We start from the raw sequence: 20,000 nt of genomic DNA on the forward strand, positions 1-20,000 counted from the left end.
GCATGGAGGTCCAAACCTGCAAAAATGAATTACATTTAAAAAACAATAAATTAAAAAAAAATTATTTAATTGAAAATAAATGAATTAATTAATAAATATAAGAAGTGTAAGAAGAAAATAAAGTTAGAAATGACTCAATAAAACACATTTTATTAAATGTAGGCCTTAAATTGATTTTTGTATATTTGCGTTATTATTTTCTGTATTTGTTCTTAACTTTATTTTTATTCTTTTGAAATATTTGTGTTATTTCATTTATTGTTTTATTTATTAATACTTTATATTTATTTATTCCCATATTTATATGTTTTCCTGTTTAAATATTGATTCATTTATTTTGTTAACGTTTTGCAGGTTGAGTCTCCGTTCTGCTGGTTAATTTATTTAGTAACTTATTTATTAAACTTAAATCTCCAGCTGTTTTTCGGTCAGTTGGTGTTTTAGAGTGAAGATTGACATTTAAATCGAGTTTGGTTTCTGGAGGGCGTGACGCCGAGAGTGAGAGAGAGAGAGAGAGCGCGAGAGAGAGATGTGAGCCACGCCCTTGTGTGTCGGTCTGACTGATGATTGGCTGAGCGCACTCGCACGTCATCAGCCCATGATCGGCGGATCGCGCGCTGCTCTCAGATCAGATGAAACAGCGCTGTGAGGATCAGACTGAAGATGAAGAGCAAAGCCACACTCACTCATCCTGGAAAAGCCATCCTGGCAGGTCAGTTTATACTCATAACTAACACACAAACACCAAAAACTCACAGAGAAGAACATCTGAGGTGAATTTGAATCATTTCTGAACTCTGAATGTCTATTGCTCGCGAAGGAAGCTTCAGAAAGGAGAGAAAACACCGACAATTTGACTTGAAATATGTGCGATTTATTATATTCAGAAAACTCCTGGTTTCTTGTTCAGCTTTTTACATTCACTAGATCATTAGATAATAACTAGTTAATTACTAAATAATCTAATGATTTATCAGTATCAGGTATATTTCATCATTACCTGGGGTGTTCACAGCTAAAATGTATGTATAGTATATACATTATATATAAAAAACAGAAACATCTGATTTTATGAGCAATGCTCAAAGTTGTCAAAAATAAATAAGATAAACAATAGCCTAATGAACCATATTACTTTGTTTATTCTTCAGAACTATTAACCATATTTATAAATGTAGGTCTTACTATTTATTGCACATCTGTGTCTTTTATCAGAGTATTTTATGAAAGCAATAAGCAGCTCAAGGCCTTATTGTTTGCACATTAATGATGCTCTTAGAGTAGATGGAGAGGAGATATACAGCAGGTTTGGTCTCTTACCTGTCTGTGTGAGCGCTGTTCTCTGGGTAACTGGTGAACTAACTTCCATCTGGAAACTGTTCATCTGAAACTGAATGACAGGTTTTAATGGCTGTGATATTTCCTCTCTATAAGCTTGTGCTGCTCCACCCGTCTGTAATTACACAAACCAGTCTTCAGATGGAAACGCCACGTCTCATTTACAGGAGAAGATGACAGGCTGGTGCTGGAGCTGAGCACAGTGCAAACCTGTATTTTGCCTTTATTTTGCTCAGTAATTGCTATTGTCATAACATGAGAAAAATACAATGTCTGTTTGTGTGTGTGTATGTGTATGTATATATATATATATATATATATATATATATATATATATATATATATATATAAAACACATTAAAAATAAATATATGTAATATCTTGAACAAGAAAACAATGAATTTATATTTATATTTAAAAAAGAAAAAGTTAATATATGAAAGAATAATAAAAAATAAATAAATAAGATAAATAGGAATATTAACAATAATTGTAATATTTTTAAATGTATATATTTATGTTATATATATATATATATATATATATATATAAAATTCTATTTTTTATTTCTATTTTTTATTTATACCCATATATCTAACTCCCACACACGCAGACACATAAAGCCTATATATATATATATATATATAAAATGAAGGTCCAAATTATTTTAAATTAAATCATTAAATAAATGTTGAAATATATCAATAAATTGTTAAATACATATTTAAACATTCATCCATCTGTTCAACCATTTATTTATTTATATTTAAATATTTATTTACCTATGTATTCATTTATATATTAAATGAATAAATTATGTATTTAACAATTTATTTATATTTCAACATTTATTAAATGATTATTTGTACATAAACACAAACACACACACACACACACACACATATATATATATATATGTGTGTGTGTGTGTGTGGAAGTTATTTCAAACTGTTAAAACTGGCGAAAACTTCTTTCTCTGTTTGTATGATGCATTTGTATATATATATATATATAATCATTTGTACTTCTCATTCACACTGAGATCAAAAGCTCTTTTGTTTGGGATGGTTCTGGAAGTTCTGGTGAGTTTAGTTCTGTATGGAGTGTTTGTGTTGTTCTCTCGTGTGTTGTGTGTTGTGTGCTGGACTCTGTATTGCCTTGTATTGTTGAGCGGCTCTGGTTTACTGTCACACAAACCCATCCGTGACCTGGAAATATTTCACACGCTACACACACGGCATTCCAGAGCAGTTTTCCACAGTCACATGTGTAGTGAGATTACAGCCGTCTGACAGGAGGACGAGTTCACATGTGGCATCTCCTGTCATGGCGCTTTATAAGGGAACGTTCAGGACCGTGTGATGTAAGTAAAACTCCGTCACATGCTGTTGATTAGCACAGAAATTCACTTTACATTCATGCATTTAGTAGACACTTTTATCTGGAGGAACAATCACTTGCTCTTCTTCTTCCACTTTGTCATATTCACATTAATGCACTTTGCACATTGCATCAGGATAAATATTATAAATATATGACACTGAAACGTTTTGTTTATTCAGCAACCTTTGATTCATTCCAGTGAGTCAGTTCAAACTGTCAATCGAATCAAACCGTGATTAAACACTTCATTTGCATGGTTTATTTTTTATTTTTTAAGTAAACTGAAAGAAAATATGTAATATAAATAATATATAATATTTATAAATATTTATATATGATGAAATAATAATATACATTGAAAACAATTATAAATAAAATATATAAATATTTTTTTTTTTCAACATTTCTAATTTTCCTTCAACTTGAAACGACTAAAACTAATGAATAAAAAAATTAAATAAAACTATATAGGGATAAATCAAAAGAATTTAATAATAACAAAAAATAACTAAAATTAAAGCTGTAAGCATAAATTATGTAAAGCATAAATTAAATTAAAGCATAAAAATAACTGTAGTAGTATATATCATTTATAGTAACTTGAATCACACTTGAATTGGTTCTGTTTTATATTTGCAGTATTTTTTAAATCGTTTGAACCCTGCTGTATATTGAGCTCAAATATATTGAGATATATAGTTCAGATATTTGATGCGGTCGTGTTACAGTGATGGGTCGTGGCCTGCGGGCGCTTCGGTCTAATGGAGAGCCGTCAGATCGCTGCTATTGTGTTTTCTTCATCACTCAAGCCCTGTGTAAGTGTGTGTGTGTGTGTGTGTGTGTCGCCGGGAGGCTGCAGTTAAGCTCAGCGAGTGCTTGTTTCCTCGCTGAGGCCGAGGGTTCATCACCACATCATTCACAATCACTTCTTCTTCTGTCTGTCTCTGTTTTTCTGTCTGTCCTGCTGATTTGGTCTTCCTCTCACCTGAGGGTCTCGAGTAGATCAAACATCACGTATTAATAGAGCCGTGATGTCGTTGTTTGCTTCCCCGAGAAACATGAAATGAATTATTCATCTGTCGTCTGCCTTTAATGTAACGCCAGAAACACATTCCTCCGGCGGGAATCAGCACATCTCATTAAAACAGAGACTTACAGTAATAATTATTAAAAGTGAACGTTCTGTCACTTTATTTCTTCTGTGGATGCAAAAGTTTGGGGTCAGATTTTTTTACAAAATAAGTTAATATTTTTATTCATCATGGATGCTGATCAATTGATTAAAAGTAGCAGCAAAAATATTTATAATGTCACAAAAGATTCCTATTTAAAACAAAATGCTGTTCTTTTGAGCTTTCTATTCATCAAAGAATACTGAAAATTTTAATCTATCAGCCCCCCCCCCCCCCCCCAAGAAAAAAAACCCATAAAAATATCGGGCATATAATAATCAGAAATGTTTCTTGAGCGGCAAATCATCACATCAGAATGATTTCTGAAGATCATGTGACACTGAAGACTGGAGGAATGATGCTGAAAATACAGCGGAGCATCACAGAAATAAATTACACTTTAACAGATATCCACATAGAAAACAGTTACTTGAAAGTTTAATAATATTTCACAATATTTCTATTTTTGCTGGATTTTTAGTAAAATAAATAAAGCCTTGGTGAGCATAAAAGTCCATCCAGAAAATAACGAATACTGACTGTAATGGTATCATGAATGAAATTGTGGTAGTGTATTTCGATGTTTAGAAGAATATTCAGAATATCCTCTTCTCCATATAATGAAATCATACATTTTTACATAAAAAAAAATAAACTAGTCCATATATTTGTGGATAAACCATCATATAACTATAACTTAGTGCATAAGTCTCATGGCCTATTTTTAAGGTATTTCCTCTGCTTTTTATTTTTTTGTCCTCATCTGCATCCTTCCTAATTCACTTTCATTGTATTGCAAAGAGCAGCATGGACTTTCTTCCGAGCACCTGAAAGTACAGGTCGTGTATTGACACGTGAATGACTATATGATGAAACTTTAGTGCAACCTAACATTTTTAACCAAACATGTCAGGAGATTTGGAGAGGTATTGTAGATTGTAGGGCTTGTGTAAATGCTGAGAGCTTGTGTTTTATTGATGTGGTGTGTTTGGTTATTAAGGTGTGTGTGAGTGTGTGTGTGTTTTGACTGATATTTCACTGCAGCAGGTTCTTACAGAAACACACACACTGTGTACAACAGTCGTGTTTCACTGGCAGGCCTCAGATGTGTCATTTCCTTCCATCGCTCTGTTTCTGTTTCCACACGCAGACGTGAGTGCGTCAGAGAGCTTGTAGAGGCCTTTAGCTTGATTTATGATGCTTCTGGGTAAAACATCCAGCAGTAGCTCATGGGGTTATTGATTAGATGCTGTGTGTGTGTGTGTGTGTGTGAGAGAGAGAGAGAGAGAGAGAGAGAGAGAGAGAGAGAGAGAGAGAGAGATTTTAAAACATTTTCAAACAGGTCTCAGTGTGTTAGAAAAAAAATATTAGTAAAAATGTATAACAAGGTTGCATTAGTCATAGTTAGTTAATGCATAAACTAACATTAAATAACATTTGTTAAACTTTGTTAAAGGAATAGTTCATTAAAAAATTATGTAGAGTTTGTTTCTTCATCAGGTTAGGAGAAATTTAGCATGCTGCATCAGTGCCTCATGCTCTGCAGTGAATGGGTGCCGTCAGAATGAGAGTCCAAACAGCTGATAAAAACATCACATTAACTGATGGACTGGAGTGCTGTGGATTATTGTGATGTTTTTATCAGCTGTTTGGACTCTCATTCTGACGGCACCCATTCACTGCAGAGCATCCACTGATGAGACACTGATGCAGTGCTACATTTCTCCAAATCTGATTAAGAAACAAACTCATCCTGATCTTGGATGACCCGAGGACGAGCACATTTTCAGCAAATGGTAATTTTCAGGTGAACTATTCCTTTAACCTCATTTCAATCAGGACCACTTCCGTCAAGTATATTTATGACAATTATAATTGCATACAGTTAGTGTTGGCGGTATGGTTATGGTCTGGGCAACACTCCACACGCCTGTCCATGCAGCCATGCTTGGACAGAGCAGGGAGAGCAGCAAGACAAACCCCCAAAACAACCATATGCCAAAACTCCCCAACACAACTGATGCAATTTGAATGGCCAGCAATGAGAAATGTTGTTTGATACTATATTTATGGGGGAAGCATCACCCAAACTCGGAGAGAAGCATACAACAAGCATGTTGCTTAGCTGCTTATGCAAAATATTTGAGAGAACTTTATGGGGGAAGCATGCACCCCTAGCAGCAGCAGTAGCCTAATATGATGGCAGTTTGTATATCACTCAATTTAAGTCTAACATGCTGAAAAATTAAGGTTGGGGGGGGGCGTCACCCAAAGTTAAGCAATAGAGGATGTGCAACAAGTATGTTCTTAAAATGCTTATGCAACTGTGATTGTAAAGGGGGTAGCATACGTCCCTAGCAGCAGCACTCTGATATGATGGCAGTATTATCCAATTTTATGTATCTACCATGCTGTAAAAATCACAAAGGGGGAAGCGTCACCCCAAGTTAAGCAACTGAGGATGTGCAACAAGCATGTTTCTTAAAATGCTTAAATCTCATGCCAATCCAGAGCAGTACGAATCCCCATCTCCAAAAGTCCCCAGCCTGGTCATATCTGCAAAACTAAAATAGGTACAGCTTCTGATTCTCTCTGGAAAAACCAAGCTCCTGGAGGCATGCTGTGGACGGAGCTATAATACTGATTTGTGTTGTTTCCATAACATATATTCACTTATGTGCTGATTTCCAACAAAAGACAGAAATCTGATGCAGTTGTACTTACCTGACTGGGGTCTTCTACCATGTTTTAATAGCAAACGATGTGCAAATCCAGCGTCAACCTGGTCTTGTTTATAAAACATTCATCACTGAAATGATGAGAACAACTCTTGCTACACTCCATTGCTGCCCCAGAAAAGCAACTGCATCCACGGTCCATGTAACACTAGGTTCTTTGAGAAGCTGAACATGGTAAACTTTCCCCTCACATCCAAAACACACTTATTTGGAGACATTCTCAAACAAATCCTATGCAGCGCTGCCAACGATTTCCTGATGAAGCGTGTTTATGTACCACCGCGAAACTTGCGAAACTTGTACCACCCAGAAATAAGATTTCTCCACTCATCCGAATTGGCCATGTTTAGCATGAAAATCCATCTCTTTAACACTGAACAACTCTGAATCCATGAAACACCATTGTAGTCCCCCTTTAAGCAAATGTGTGATACATACAACCCCTTGCATGAGGAACATGTAATATGCATTAATGCTGTAGGTTGCATAATGGAGGCTGGTAGTCCAGCAGGGGAAGCATGCACCCTTCAGAAACTTAGAATGGCATCCAGTATCGATGAAAATGCTCCAAAGAAACACCTCCGTCAGAATAAAAATGCCTAAACCGAAATGGTAATCTGTTGAGAGGTAGGATAACCTTCTATAACCGAACTAAGTTAATATCCTGCCATGTAAATATGTTAAACTGATTACTTGTACCCATGTAATCACATCAATAGTCGGTCATCAGAATGGGAACGTGATGTCGGCAACGCTGTGCATTCAGTGATTAGTAGACACTGACATTACAGTAGAGACTGGGAAATAGTGGACAAAGATGATACATTTCCACTTGCTGGCTTGCTGTCTAATCAGTCAATGACTTTGCAGGCAGCGTTTTTGGCCGAAGGCACCTCATGAAACGGATTTCGGACAGGCTTCTGAGGCGGAGTAATGGTTTAATGATCTACAGCAAAATATAGAGAGCTTTGGTTATAACTAAGTGGATATTTCATTACTGCAATATTAGTTTCTCGCTAGAAATTACATAAGTGGAAAACGTTCAGAAACATACATTTACACACACACTGACCACCGACCGCAACTTTCAGACGCCATCTTTATTTTCTTGGCTTAACTGTCACAGAATGGAACGCACGGGATTGTGGGATATCAAAGGCAACGAAGGATACATCTATGCTGCCTTCAAAAAACCGGCCAGATGAAGTCATCTCAGGAGACAGGAAATTAAGCTGACATTGATTTCGGACGTGCCTTGATGCCTTCCTACCTTTTTTCAGCATTTTTCAGTTTCGGATGCAGCCTATGATAGTGAATAGCTCAAAAACACTTGACAGAAATTTGCCTGTCATTGTGTGAATTATTACAGATTCATAAACCCATTTGTAAATGTTGTAAGATAGTTCATTGCAAGCACTATCTGCATTCATAAGCTGCCCCCTCGTGATTCATGTTTTAACAAAACTTGGTGATAATCATGTATTGTACCTTTTAAATTTACCTTTTTTTTTCATAATACAATTCATATCAGAGCTGCATTAAAGAAAGTCTTAGGCTATACAGTTATTTCCCCTTGCTGAATTGACATGCCTTGGTGTTTTCCAGTTTTCCTCTTCATGCCATTAACATTATTCTGGATGTTTTCAGCCAGCAACACTACAGAACCTTTAATGTTCTCATGTGTCACACGACATGACAGTATCAATAATTCTGTGTCACATCTGAATGGATGAAGCGGTTTATCACTTTACATTGTTGCGCAAACGCAGCGCTGTGCGGGAGACTCTGCTCTTGCATGCAGCTGGCGGATGCAGTGTAGCACCGCTTCACACTTTTTTGCAGTTTGGTGTAATTTAGAAACGGTGCCTAAAGTGGGGGAGAATTCCCTCGCTTCGGCGATCAGCTCTCACTCAACCGGACCAGAAATGTCCCGGTGCTCCCGATGGCATTTGAGCGGAGTTCTCTTGCTGCAGCGGACACGCGCACTCAGTAGATGATGGGCGGGGAAATGTGAGATGACAGAACTGATAATGCACCAATTACAACAAAGAATCACTAGTTTCACAACTGTGTGGTACACCATTAAAGGGAACGATTCATGATAGTAAATTACAGATTTTGCAAAGCAACAAAACAAGTGGGTATACTTAATGGCCCCGACCACACCAGTGGTACGATATAAGAAGGCCTTAGTGTGGATGTGATCGTGTGCAGGCCACATGACTGAGCACACGAATGAACACTAGAGGTTCAATAGTAGTCTGTTAATTCCAAACAAGTGCGAGCAGCTATTAAAAATATTAATGCAACCCCGGTTTTTTTTCTTCTCTGGTAATTTGCATGTCATCGTAGCCACTTATGTCCCACAATCGAAGCACGAGCACATGTAAACACCACATCGGATTAGATAACATCTCATGTGGTCCACCGAATCTTTAAATCGTGATGAAGAAATAAAATACATGTAAACGTGGCTATTTTTGTCACGTTCTTATAACCCTATGTATAGAAGCCATAGAGCGATAAATGCCTTAATGATTAGGGTGAACCAAATCATGAACAGAGTTTAGATTTCATGATCTACTGCATCGTGTGGTTAGGAAGGAAACATAATCGAATCGAAATGTTGCCTGTACTGTGTGTGTGTGTGTGTTCATGTTTGTCTGATCTGTCATCTGCAGGTGGAATCGCAGGCGGCATTGAAATCTGCATCACGTTTCCTACAGAGTATGTGAAGACTCAACTACAGTTAGACGAGAAAGCCAATCCGCCGCGTTACAGAGGCATCAGTGAGTACACACACACACACACACTCTCATGCGTGACGTTCACATCCTCTTTGGAGTTAATTAGTGAAACTCTCCGGGCCAGAACTGATTCCAACCTGCTGCTGCGCTCTTAAAGTAAACAAACTTATCTCTCTCTCTCTCTCTCTCTCTCTCTCTCACCCTCTCTTTCTGGCTGAAGCTCAGAGTACGTTTTAACAAGCCTTCTGTTGATTCATCAGACAGACTAACAGCTGCTCTTAGTTGCACATCTCTAATACCCAGATGATGCTCGGCGCAGCGTTATTTTAGTATTATTGATATATCATTGAGTTTTTCTTTTTTTTTTTCATGTTTGCACTTTAATTTTATTCTTTTTTTTTTAATATAATTTTTATTATTTTTTTCAACACGTGTATATACTTTTTATACAGTTCGTTCATTAGTTTTAGTTATTTTAATCCTTCAAGTTAAAACTACAGTCAGTGAAAATGATTTTATTTATTTTATTTGAGCCATTGTTATTGTATTTTATTTTTAGTTAATGTTTATTTTAAGTAAAAAAAAAGTTCTAGTTTTAGTTCAAAATGAAACTAAATGAAAATGGGAAATGTTGCCTAGCTGAAATAAAATGTAAAAAAAAGTTTCAGTTTTTAAAATTTTTATTTAATGCTTATTTTATTTCATATAATGGCTCTATGTCCATTAAAATGTCCTATTTATTCAAATGTGTTATTAATATCAATACCATTAAATTGAATAAAACTGTTGTCATTAAAGTGTTTTTAAAGCATCACAGTGTATAGTAAAAATAAGTAAGATTTTTATTTTAAAAATATACTTTTATTCAGCAAGGTTGCATCAATTTGATCAGTGAAGACATTTATAGTATTAGAAAATATTTATATTTATATATATTTAAATATTTATATTTATATATATTTTTTTTACTTTCTATTTATCAAAGAATCCTGAAAAATACAATGTATCAGTTTCCACAAAAATATTGTGCTGCACGACTGTGTTCAACATTGATAATAATCAGAAATATTTCTTGAGCAGTAAATCAGTAATTATTACAGTTTTTTACAATCACTTTGTTACTATTTTCAGAACCTTGATGTCATTTTTCACAACTCTAGACACAAAACTCAAAACGGTTATCACTTGTAACACAGGCTGTCTAATGTTCAAAACATTGCCTTACGCATTCACATCTTTAAAGAAATCTTGCACTCGCACAATCATTGGTTCAAAACACAACTTTACTGTGAAATACCATTGAAACATAACTATAGATCACCCACACACAAGCAACCGATAGTTTCACTGTGTCATTGTTCGTACAATCATTAAATATTGTAAAACAAAATAGGTGATACAGGTTTGATTATGGCACTACATGTACAGGAAATACATCTCTGTAAAAGTACTGCAGTAGTAGAGAGAATACTACAGACACAGTGGAATCATTGAACAAAGTTTGTAATATATTGATGCAAAACACTACAGTACTGTACAATTACAACATAGGTTTATTTGAATCAAAGCAAAAACAATTAGCCATGAAATTGAAACCCACCACACCATCTTCTGATATAGCCGCACACATGGTAATGTTAGCCGCACGTTGTCCAGGTACTTGTCTGGTTTCCCGCTGGCCAATGAAATTCCGACCTCTCCTCCTTATCTTGGCCAGATTAAAACCTGCCTCATCCAAATATATGAATTTGTGATGGTCATCATCAGCATCCAGCTCCGTCACCCTCTAAAAGTACATTTTAGAAAGAGATTTAGAGATTACTGTACAATGTAGAATTTTTGGGAATGTTTTTACAACAGCCATCTTGAAACATCACCTATTCTGTGATACACATTGGTATGCAGTCATTTGACAATTGAGAGTAGCATAATGTTTAGTGCATGCTGATAACTTACCGGTTCTCATTGTGGAACGTTCTGATTATTGAGGCCACGGTTGACCTTCCGAGGTTTGGTTGTATCATTGTAGCTGCCTCAGTCATTGTCATGCCATGATTTATGACATGGTCTACAACTATTGCCCGAATTTCATTGGACACTCTATGCTGTTGCTGCCGCTGTCTTGGTCCGTGGCCTTGTCCTCTACCACGTTCCCCCACACCTCTCAAACGAGGCCCACGACCACCTCTCAGAAGGGGTGCCTGTCCTCTACCATTCCTTTGACCAACATGTCTTCCTCGTCTTCCTCTCACCACTGCTTGACCTCCATTGTGACCTGGATCACCTGCTGGCTCCATGTTACGTATCACTATGCTCTTGCAATTGGATCCCAATCAACTCTTCACTATATACTCATTCCACAATGTGCACTCAATCATCAGTAATGAGCTGGCAGAATGGGACAAGCAATTACAAGGGCATGCATCTATACAGTGCAGTACTGTCAATACTGTAAATAGTCTGAAAAGGTGGTACAGTATTTGGGGCCATAGACACAGTGTCTGATGAAGCATTATGATAAAATATTAGGCTACATCCATGGATATTGTAGTCTAATTGGTTCATGCTCTGCACTAATTGGTGACAATGAATCTCGTTATCTTGAAACGTTCATGATTTACAGTAAACATGGAAGATTGTTTGTGTGTTTCCATACTAAGAGTAATGCAACAGTTACTTATCATTTTGAGCAGTTGTATCAATTGATAGTTAGATCATTGTAAGGAAATGAATAGACACTCATTTGAAATGTAATGTGTGGATTGCCTTTTGAAATAGTAGCACTTTGATGTTAAGTTGTGTCATATTGAACAGGTGATTTTTGTTGAATGAACAAATGATCTAAGTTTTATGTGTATTGTATCCAAGCAATTGAGAAAAGGGTTAGAGTTTCGAAAAATGTGCATTTTGATCATTGGTTGTGAGTTTTGTGTCTAGAGTTTTGAAAAATGACATCAAGGTTCTGAAAATAGTAACAAAGTGATGTAAAAACTGTATTACTGGAGTAATGATGCTGAAAATACAGCGGCGCATCACAGAAATAAATTACAGTTTAACAGAGGTTCACACAGAAAACAGCTGTTTTAAATTCTAATAATATTTCACTATTTTACTGTATTTTTGATTAAATAAATGCAGCTTTGCTGAGCAGAGGAGGCCGTGAGATGATGTTGTGATCTTTTCTTCACAGCGGACTGTGTGTCTCAGACGGTCCGTCATCATGGAGTGAAGGGGTTATACCGAGGCCTCAGCTCGCTGCTGTATGGATCCATCCCTAAATCTGCCGTCAGGTACAGAAACACTAACAGATGAGTCTCTATACACGTCTGTTTCAGACGGATGACATTTATTATGCTGAAGCGAGCAGCTCTTTCTCAATAAGCAGCGGTTTGATTTCTCCCTTGAGTCTGTGAGTCGGTGTGTGTTTGTCTGTGTGTGTGTGTGTGTGTGTGTGTGCGTGTGTGTGTGTGTGTCTCTGTGTATGTGTGTGTCTGTGTATGTGTGTGTGTGTGTCTCTCTGTGTATGTGTGTGTGTTTGTGTGTCTGTGTGTGAGTCTGTGAGTCGGTGTTTGTGTGTGTCTGTGTGCGAGTCTGTGAGTCGGTGTTTGTGTGTGTCTGTGTGTGTGTGTGTGAGTGAGTTTGTGTGTGTCTGTGTGTGTGTGTGTGTGTGTGTGTGTGTGTCTGTGTGTGTGTTTGTCTGTGCGTGTCTGTGTGTGAGTCTGTGAGTCGGTGTTTGTGTGTGTCTGTGTGTGAGTCTGTGAGTCGGTGTTTGTGTGTGTCTGTGTGTGTGTGTGTGAGTTTGTGTGTGTCTGTGTGTGTGTGTGTGTGTGTGTCTGTGTGTGTGTTTGTCTGTGCGTGTCTGTGTGTGAGTCTGTGAGTCGGTGTGTGTGTGTGTGTGTGTGTCTGTGTGTCTGTGTGTGTGTGTGTGTGTGTGTGTGTCTGTGTCTGTCTCTGTGTGTGTCTGTGTGTGTGTGTGTGTCTGTGTCTCTCTGTGTGTCTGTGTGTGGATATTTTTATTAATTTATGAATTTATTTTTATATTTTTTTATAAAAAATTGTACTTATAGTATTATTAATTTTGTCATTTCTATTATAAAAAAATTATCTGTAATTTTGCTATTAGTTTTTAGTATATTAATATACGGTTATAGTTTTTATTATTTATATATTGAATAATTTTTTTCTTTTTTTTCTTTTATTTTCCATTTTATTTTTCATTATGTTAGTTTTAGTAATTTAATTTCTATTCTTTTTTTATAATATCTATATAATTTTTAATAGTTATTTGTTTTTTACTTCATTAATATATTGTTATAGTTTATAACAATTATAATTAATTTTTATCTTTATATTTTTCGTTTCATTTTCAATTTAGTGAATCTGGTTGGTTTTGCCATTTTTATTAGTTTATACATATACATAAATATAATAATAAATATTTTTAATTAGTTCTTATTTTATATTTTTCATTTTCATTTAAGTTAGTTTTAGTAATTTTATTGTTTTTGTCATTTTTATTCATTTTTATAATAGTTATATTTTATAATTAGTTTTTAAGATATAAGATAATCATAAAAGATGCATAAGAAATATTTTTTATTACAGTTTTTTTCGATTGCTAAACGACAGTGAGCACATCTGGAGCTACATGTGCAAAACTCTAACTACAGTCTGCACAGCTACAGTCACCTGAGCTAAACAGTTCACATCAGCTGCAAAACTCATTCAAAGCAACACAACTCTTAACACATGACTCAAAACAGACTCAGAGCAGCCAAACACTACACACGACCCTCACTGAGATAACACACACTGTCACAGAAACACTAGCATCAAACACCAATACAGAAAATACAAGCTTTTCATCTTTACATTTTGAACAATTTCAGTGACTTCATATAAAGTCATATTTTCTTCAAAGAAAAGAGTGACATTCCTTCACATGATTTATTTACATTTTTAGAACACAATTCTTTAAGGTAAATGAAAATTAGCAGTTTGCTTCAATAGTCTGTAGTAATTTACAGAATTACAGTAATGAGAAAAATAGGTAGAAACTAAAAGTACATACTGTAATTCGAACAAATAATTTTCAGGGCTAATCCTGAAATTGCAGTCAGCAGTGTTTGAAATCTCTTCTGTTCTGAATGTGTGCTTCACAGTTTTGACAGCAGTGTGTTAGCATTTGAACAAAGTGCTGTAAATCCACAGTGTTGTGCAGGTTGTGGTTAAAGTCGTGGGATAAGTGTGTAGAGTTTTAAAAACTGTGTTCAAACAATGAAAAACGAACTAGAGTTTGGTCACATGAACTGCTAGGACTGTAGTTAGAGTTTTGCACATGTGACTCTGCACATGTCGTTTAGCAATCTAAAAAAACTGTAATATACTTATAATTAATATACCAACATAATAGTTTATTAATATACTTAATATAATATATAGTTTAAAAAAAAATATATATATATTTATATTTTGTATTTATTTTTATATTTCCCGTTTTCATTTACTTAAAGAAAAAAAAAAAATCAAATGCATTAAAAACTAGAGCAGCATTAACGTTTTCCAGGTTTCCAGACAGGTTTGAAACGACTTCATGATGAATAAATGATGACAGAATTTTCACTTTTAGGAAAACGATTTCTTTAACATGGAGAGAAAATAGGAATAAGATTGCATGCATTAAAAAGATGAAGTGAAACGTGTCCAGACAATTCTAGTTATTCTGAATCTAATTCATCGAATGGCATCAGTTTTGGTTTAGCAGTGTGTGTCTCTTTAAGTGTGTGTCTTAGTCTGTTTCTTCATCATTCCTCTTCCTCTGTTCATTAGCTGATGGCACTGGTTTGTGCGAGTGACCTTGTGTTTGTCCTGCTAATAGATGGCTGGATCCGAGCCCAGATTACATTTACGAGCAGTGTCTTATTTGAATGCAGCTGTGTTTTCCAGACGTCCATCAGAGACAGAAACCGCTGCGGCTCTCATAGATTCACAGAGGGTCTGCAAGCATTAAAAAATACTCAAAACTAACTTTTTTTGTGAATATGTCTATATACAGTAGTTTTAATATTAAATGTTATTAAATTAGTTATTTTTGTGCTAGTTAAACCACATTAAAGAACGAGAAAGTTGCTTTGACAATTAGCTAAAGTATTTTATTATATATTTTATTTGATCTCAGTTAGCAGATGCTTTATTTCAAGTTAATAAACTGTTTTAATTCGTATTGATATCATTTATTACTTATTTAATTCTAAAACTTTTTTATATTTTAATTTCAGTTAGTTTTAATGATTTTGTTTTAAATTGAAAAATTCAATTTCTTTTTAAATATATATCTACTATATGATTTTTGTTTTAGTCCATTAATATACTGGTCTAGTTTTTATTAATATTTTGAATGAGTCTCTATTTCTATTTTAGTTCATTTGAGTAATTTTCTTGTGTTTTGTCATTTTTATTATTATTTTTATCAGTTTTAATATATTTATAAAAATTTTATTCATCTTGGTTTAGTTTATTAATATACTATTATAGTTTTTAATACATATTTTGAATTAGTTTTTATTTTATATTTTCATTTTAGTCCTCATTTTCATTTTTTATTATAATTTCTTTAAACATTTTTGTTATAGTTTTCATTAGTATTTTGAATGAGTTTTCATTTTTATATTTTCTGTAATTTATTTCAAGTAACAGAGATGTTTGTTTGGTTTTAGTTTGGTGCACACTTAGTAAGCAGTATGCAAGCAGCCATTGCTCTAGCATACTATTGTTTTTATTAATGCATACTGTTTCACAATTTATTTTAAAATAGTATGCAATATACCATATGTTAAGCAGCTGGTAAGTATTTCTTTGTAAACAGCCAGTCTGTCTTGGTTAGTGTGAGTTTCATCCTGTCATGCTGAAAAAGCAACATGAATAGAGCTGGATGGATGATTTTAAAATTGAATTTGATGGAGAGAGAGAGAGAGAGAGAGAGTCAGGAAAGATGAATGATGCTGGCGGAGACGTTAAGAGTCGAGGTTCAGGTAGAATGACAGACAGTTTGTATTTAGCTCTTCTGTTCACTTCAGTGTTATAATAGTGCTGGACGTCCTGCGGTCGTATCTGTCTTGAGTTACAGAAATAAACGTGGAGCAGGTAATAAAACACAGGTCTTCTTCCTGCTGCTAATGGACACCTGTGGCCTTCCCACCGGCGCTGATGCTTCACTGCTGACGCGGCTCCATTCACGAGGAAACGCTTTAAAATAAGCCTCAGATCTGATTCTGGGGACTGAGACTAGAGGCTGATCATGTGTCTGCGTGAATAAAGTCTGTGTTTCCTGTGTGTTAATATGTAATATACAGAGCCAGTGGCTGAACTCAAAACAGCGTACTAGTGTACTATTCTTCTTATTTCTGCTATATATAGATATTGCATTATGGTCTAAATATTATGCTGTAAAAGTAAGTCTCTTTTGTTTTTTTATTTTATTTTATTTTGTTCTATTAAGCCAAATCAAAGAAGTGATATAGCAAACATTGCATTAGTATTTGATTCGATTTGATCTTATCTTTATTTTATTTTTGCAGCATCAAATATCCCAAATAAAAGAAGTGATATAGCAAACAATTACTTTATCTATTATTTTTTAATTAATTAATCAGTTGTTTGTATTTATTACATATATTTGTTTGACTTGCATCGTTTACCATTAATTCTGATTTGCTTTCCTCAGAAACAAACGATTGTATGTGAATTATTGGGGTGCAAAGAAATGAGTGATTCATATTGTGTGCTACTTTTCTGAAGTGTTAACTGGTTTTTCGGAGAGCGCTGAGGTTTCCAGCCCTGCAGCAATGCTTTATTCTCTAATGTTTGCTTACTTCACCTCAGTCTTTGCTTCATTTAAAACACAGTGGTGTATGATGAGGATGATGATGATGCAGTTAGACCGATCATGCTTCAATGTAAGGTCTCTGCATGTGTCCGTCTGCAGGTTCGGTGTGTTTGAGATACTCAGTAACCAGATGAGGGACGAGGCTGGGAAGCTGGACAGCACTCGAGGGTTAATCTGTGGTTTGGGTGCCGGCGTGATGGAGGCCGTCCTGATTGTCTGTCCCATGGAGACCATAAAGGTGAGCTTGAAACTCATTCATTAGCATTGGCTTTTATTTCTGCTGCAGTTTTACGGTGTGAGCTTCATCTCTTGTGTTCCCAGGTCAAATTCATCCATGATCAAACCTCGGCTAATCCCAAATACAGAGGCTTTTTCCACGGAGTGCGAGAGATCGTCAGAACTCAAGGTGAAGAACCTGTTGTTTTGACTGTTTATAGATTATAGTTGTGGGAAAAACTCAGTGTCCTGATTGCAAGGTCTGTCCTGCTGAATGTTGAATAGATAGTTGAGACACCACCCAACGGTGTAGGTTTGCTTTTGACATTGGTGTGGATATAATAGCATCCCCCAACACCCAAGCATTTTCACATTTATGATAGACCTTGGCAGTTTCATGTCTTAATTTATGAATTATGGTAGTCAATATAATTCATGATCAGAGGCTTTTTTTAAGTATGTTTAACAGACAATAATTGCACACTTTTGAGTTTGTGAACCAACTATATTACAGCAGCATCAGAACACTGTTTGTATTAATCACACATCACGAGCCCTCGAGTCATTTGAGTCAAGATCGGGACTTCAGAGCGGGCCGAATCATTTGAGTCATTTGAGTCAGATCGGGACTTCAGAGCGGGTTCGCGAATCATTTGAGTCAGATCGCGACTTCAGAGCAGGTTGGCGAATCATTTGAGTCATTTGAGTCAGATCACGACTTCAGAGCGGGTTCGCGATTCATTTGAGTCAGATCGCAACTTCAGAGCGGGTCCGCGAATCATTTGAGTCAGATCGCGACTTCAGAGCGGGCCCGCGAATCATTTGAGTCAGATCGGGACTTCAGAGCGGGTTCGCGAATCATTTGAGTCAGAAGGGGTTTGCGAATCATTTGAGTCAGATTGCGACTTCAGAGCGGGTTCGCGAATCATTTGAGTCAGATCGCAACTTCAGAGCGGGTTCGCGAATCATTTGAGTCAGATCGCGACTTCAGAGCGGGTTCGCGATTCATTTGAGTCAGATCGCAACTTCAGAGCGGGTCCGCGAATCATTTGAGTCAGATCGCGACTTCAGAGCGGGCCCGCGAATCATTTGAGTCATTGGAGTCAGATCGCGACTTCAGAGCGGGTTGGCGAATCATTTGAGTCAGATCGCGACTTCAGAGCGGGTTCGCGATTCATTTGAGTCAGATCGCAACTTCAGAGCGGGTCCGCGAATCATTTGAGTCAGATCGCGACTTCAGAGCGGGCCCGCGAATCATTTGAGTCAGATCGGGACTTCAGAGCGGGTTCGCGAATCATTTGAGTCAGAAGGGGTTCGCGAATCATTTGAGTCAGATTGCGACTTCAGAGCGGGTTCGCGAATCATTTGAGTCAGATCGCAACTTCAGAGCGGGTTCGCGAATCATTTGAGTCAGATCGCGACTTCAGAGCGGGTTCGCGATTCATTTGAGTCAGATCGCAACTTCAGAGCGGGTCCGCGAATCATTTGAATCAGATCGCGACTTCAGAGCGGGCCCGCGAATCATTTGAGTCAGATCGGGACTTCAGAGCGGGTTCGTGAATCATTTGAGTCAGAAGGGGTTCGCGAATCATTTGAGTCAGATCGCGACTTCAGAGCGGGTTCGCGAATCATTTGAGTCAGATCGCAACTTCAGAGCGGGTTCGCGAATCATTTGAGTCATTTGAATCAGATCGCAACTTCAGAGCGGGTTCGCGAATCATTTGAGTCATTTGAGTCAGATCGGGACTTCAGAGCGGGTTCGCGAATCATTTGAGTCAGATCGCGACTTCAGAGCGGGTTCGCAAATCATTTGAGTCAGATCGGGACTTCAGAGCGGGTTCGCGAATCATTTGAGTCATTTGAGTCAGATCGGGACTACAGAGCGGGTTCGCGAATCATTTGAGTCATTTGAGTCAGATCGGGACTACAGAGCGGGTACGGGAATCATTTGAGTCAGATTGCGACTTCAGAGCGGGTTCGCGAATCATTTGAGTCATTTGAGTCAGAGCTGGACTACAGAGCGGGTTCGCGAATCATTTGAGTCATTTGAGTCAGATCGGGACTACAGAGCGGGTTCGCGAATCATTTGAGTCTTTTGAGTCAGATCGCCACTTCAGAGCGGGTTCGCGAATCATTTGAGTCATTTGAGTCAGATCGCGACTTCAGAGCGGGTTCGCGAATCATTTCATCGTTTTATTATTTGCATCCTTTTTATTTTATTTTATTTCCTGCTCTTTACTTCAGTCTTTCTGTCAATGCTTTATACTCATCATGATAATGACAGTCTGAATATTATGCATTAAATTTAAGTCAACATCTTTTATTTATTTTTACTTGTATTTTGCCAGGACCATTTCAGGCTTTAATTTTATATTAGGAGCTAGAAAATAAGTCAAATGAAAAAAAAGTCTTCTAGCATGCAATTGCTTTAAAAATGATAGTATGTTGTATTTAAGTTTTGGATTATTTTGGCATAGTCTATCATTCCAGTATGGTTTTCTCAAAAAAAAAAAAAATATAT

General features: G+C 36.4%; 1 protein-coding gene across 2 annotated transcripts in view; it reads left to right on the forward strand.

The window, feature by feature from the left end:
• The first annotated feature begins 557 nt into the window (after positions 1–557).
• si:dkey-178e17.1 (tricarboxylate transport protein B, mitochondrial) overlaps positions 558–20,000 on the forward strand; it is a 24,322-nt gene continuing 4,879 nt past the window's right edge. For both annotated transcript variants that reach the window (XM_059504303.1, XM_059504302.1), the window contains exons 1-5: positions 558–712; positions 9,313–9,420; positions 12,569–12,668; positions 17,363–17,501; positions 17,585–17,669. In XM_059504303.1, the coding sequence (XP_059360286.1) occupies positions 664–712; positions 9,313–9,420; positions 12,569–12,668; positions 17,363–17,501; positions 17,585–17,669 (481 nt within the window). In that variant the 5' untranslated portion in view covers positions 558–663. The remainder of the gene's footprint in view (positions 713–9,312; positions 9,421–12,568; positions 12,669–17,362; positions 17,502–17,584; positions 17,670–20,000) is intronic.

Source organism: Carassius carassius, chromosome 21 (assembly GCF_963082965.1).
Source record: "Carassius carassius chromosome 21, fCarCar2.1, whole genome shotgun sequence".
NCBI lineage: Eukaryota > Metazoa > Chordata > Actinopteri > Cypriniformes > Cyprinidae > Carassius > Carassius carassius.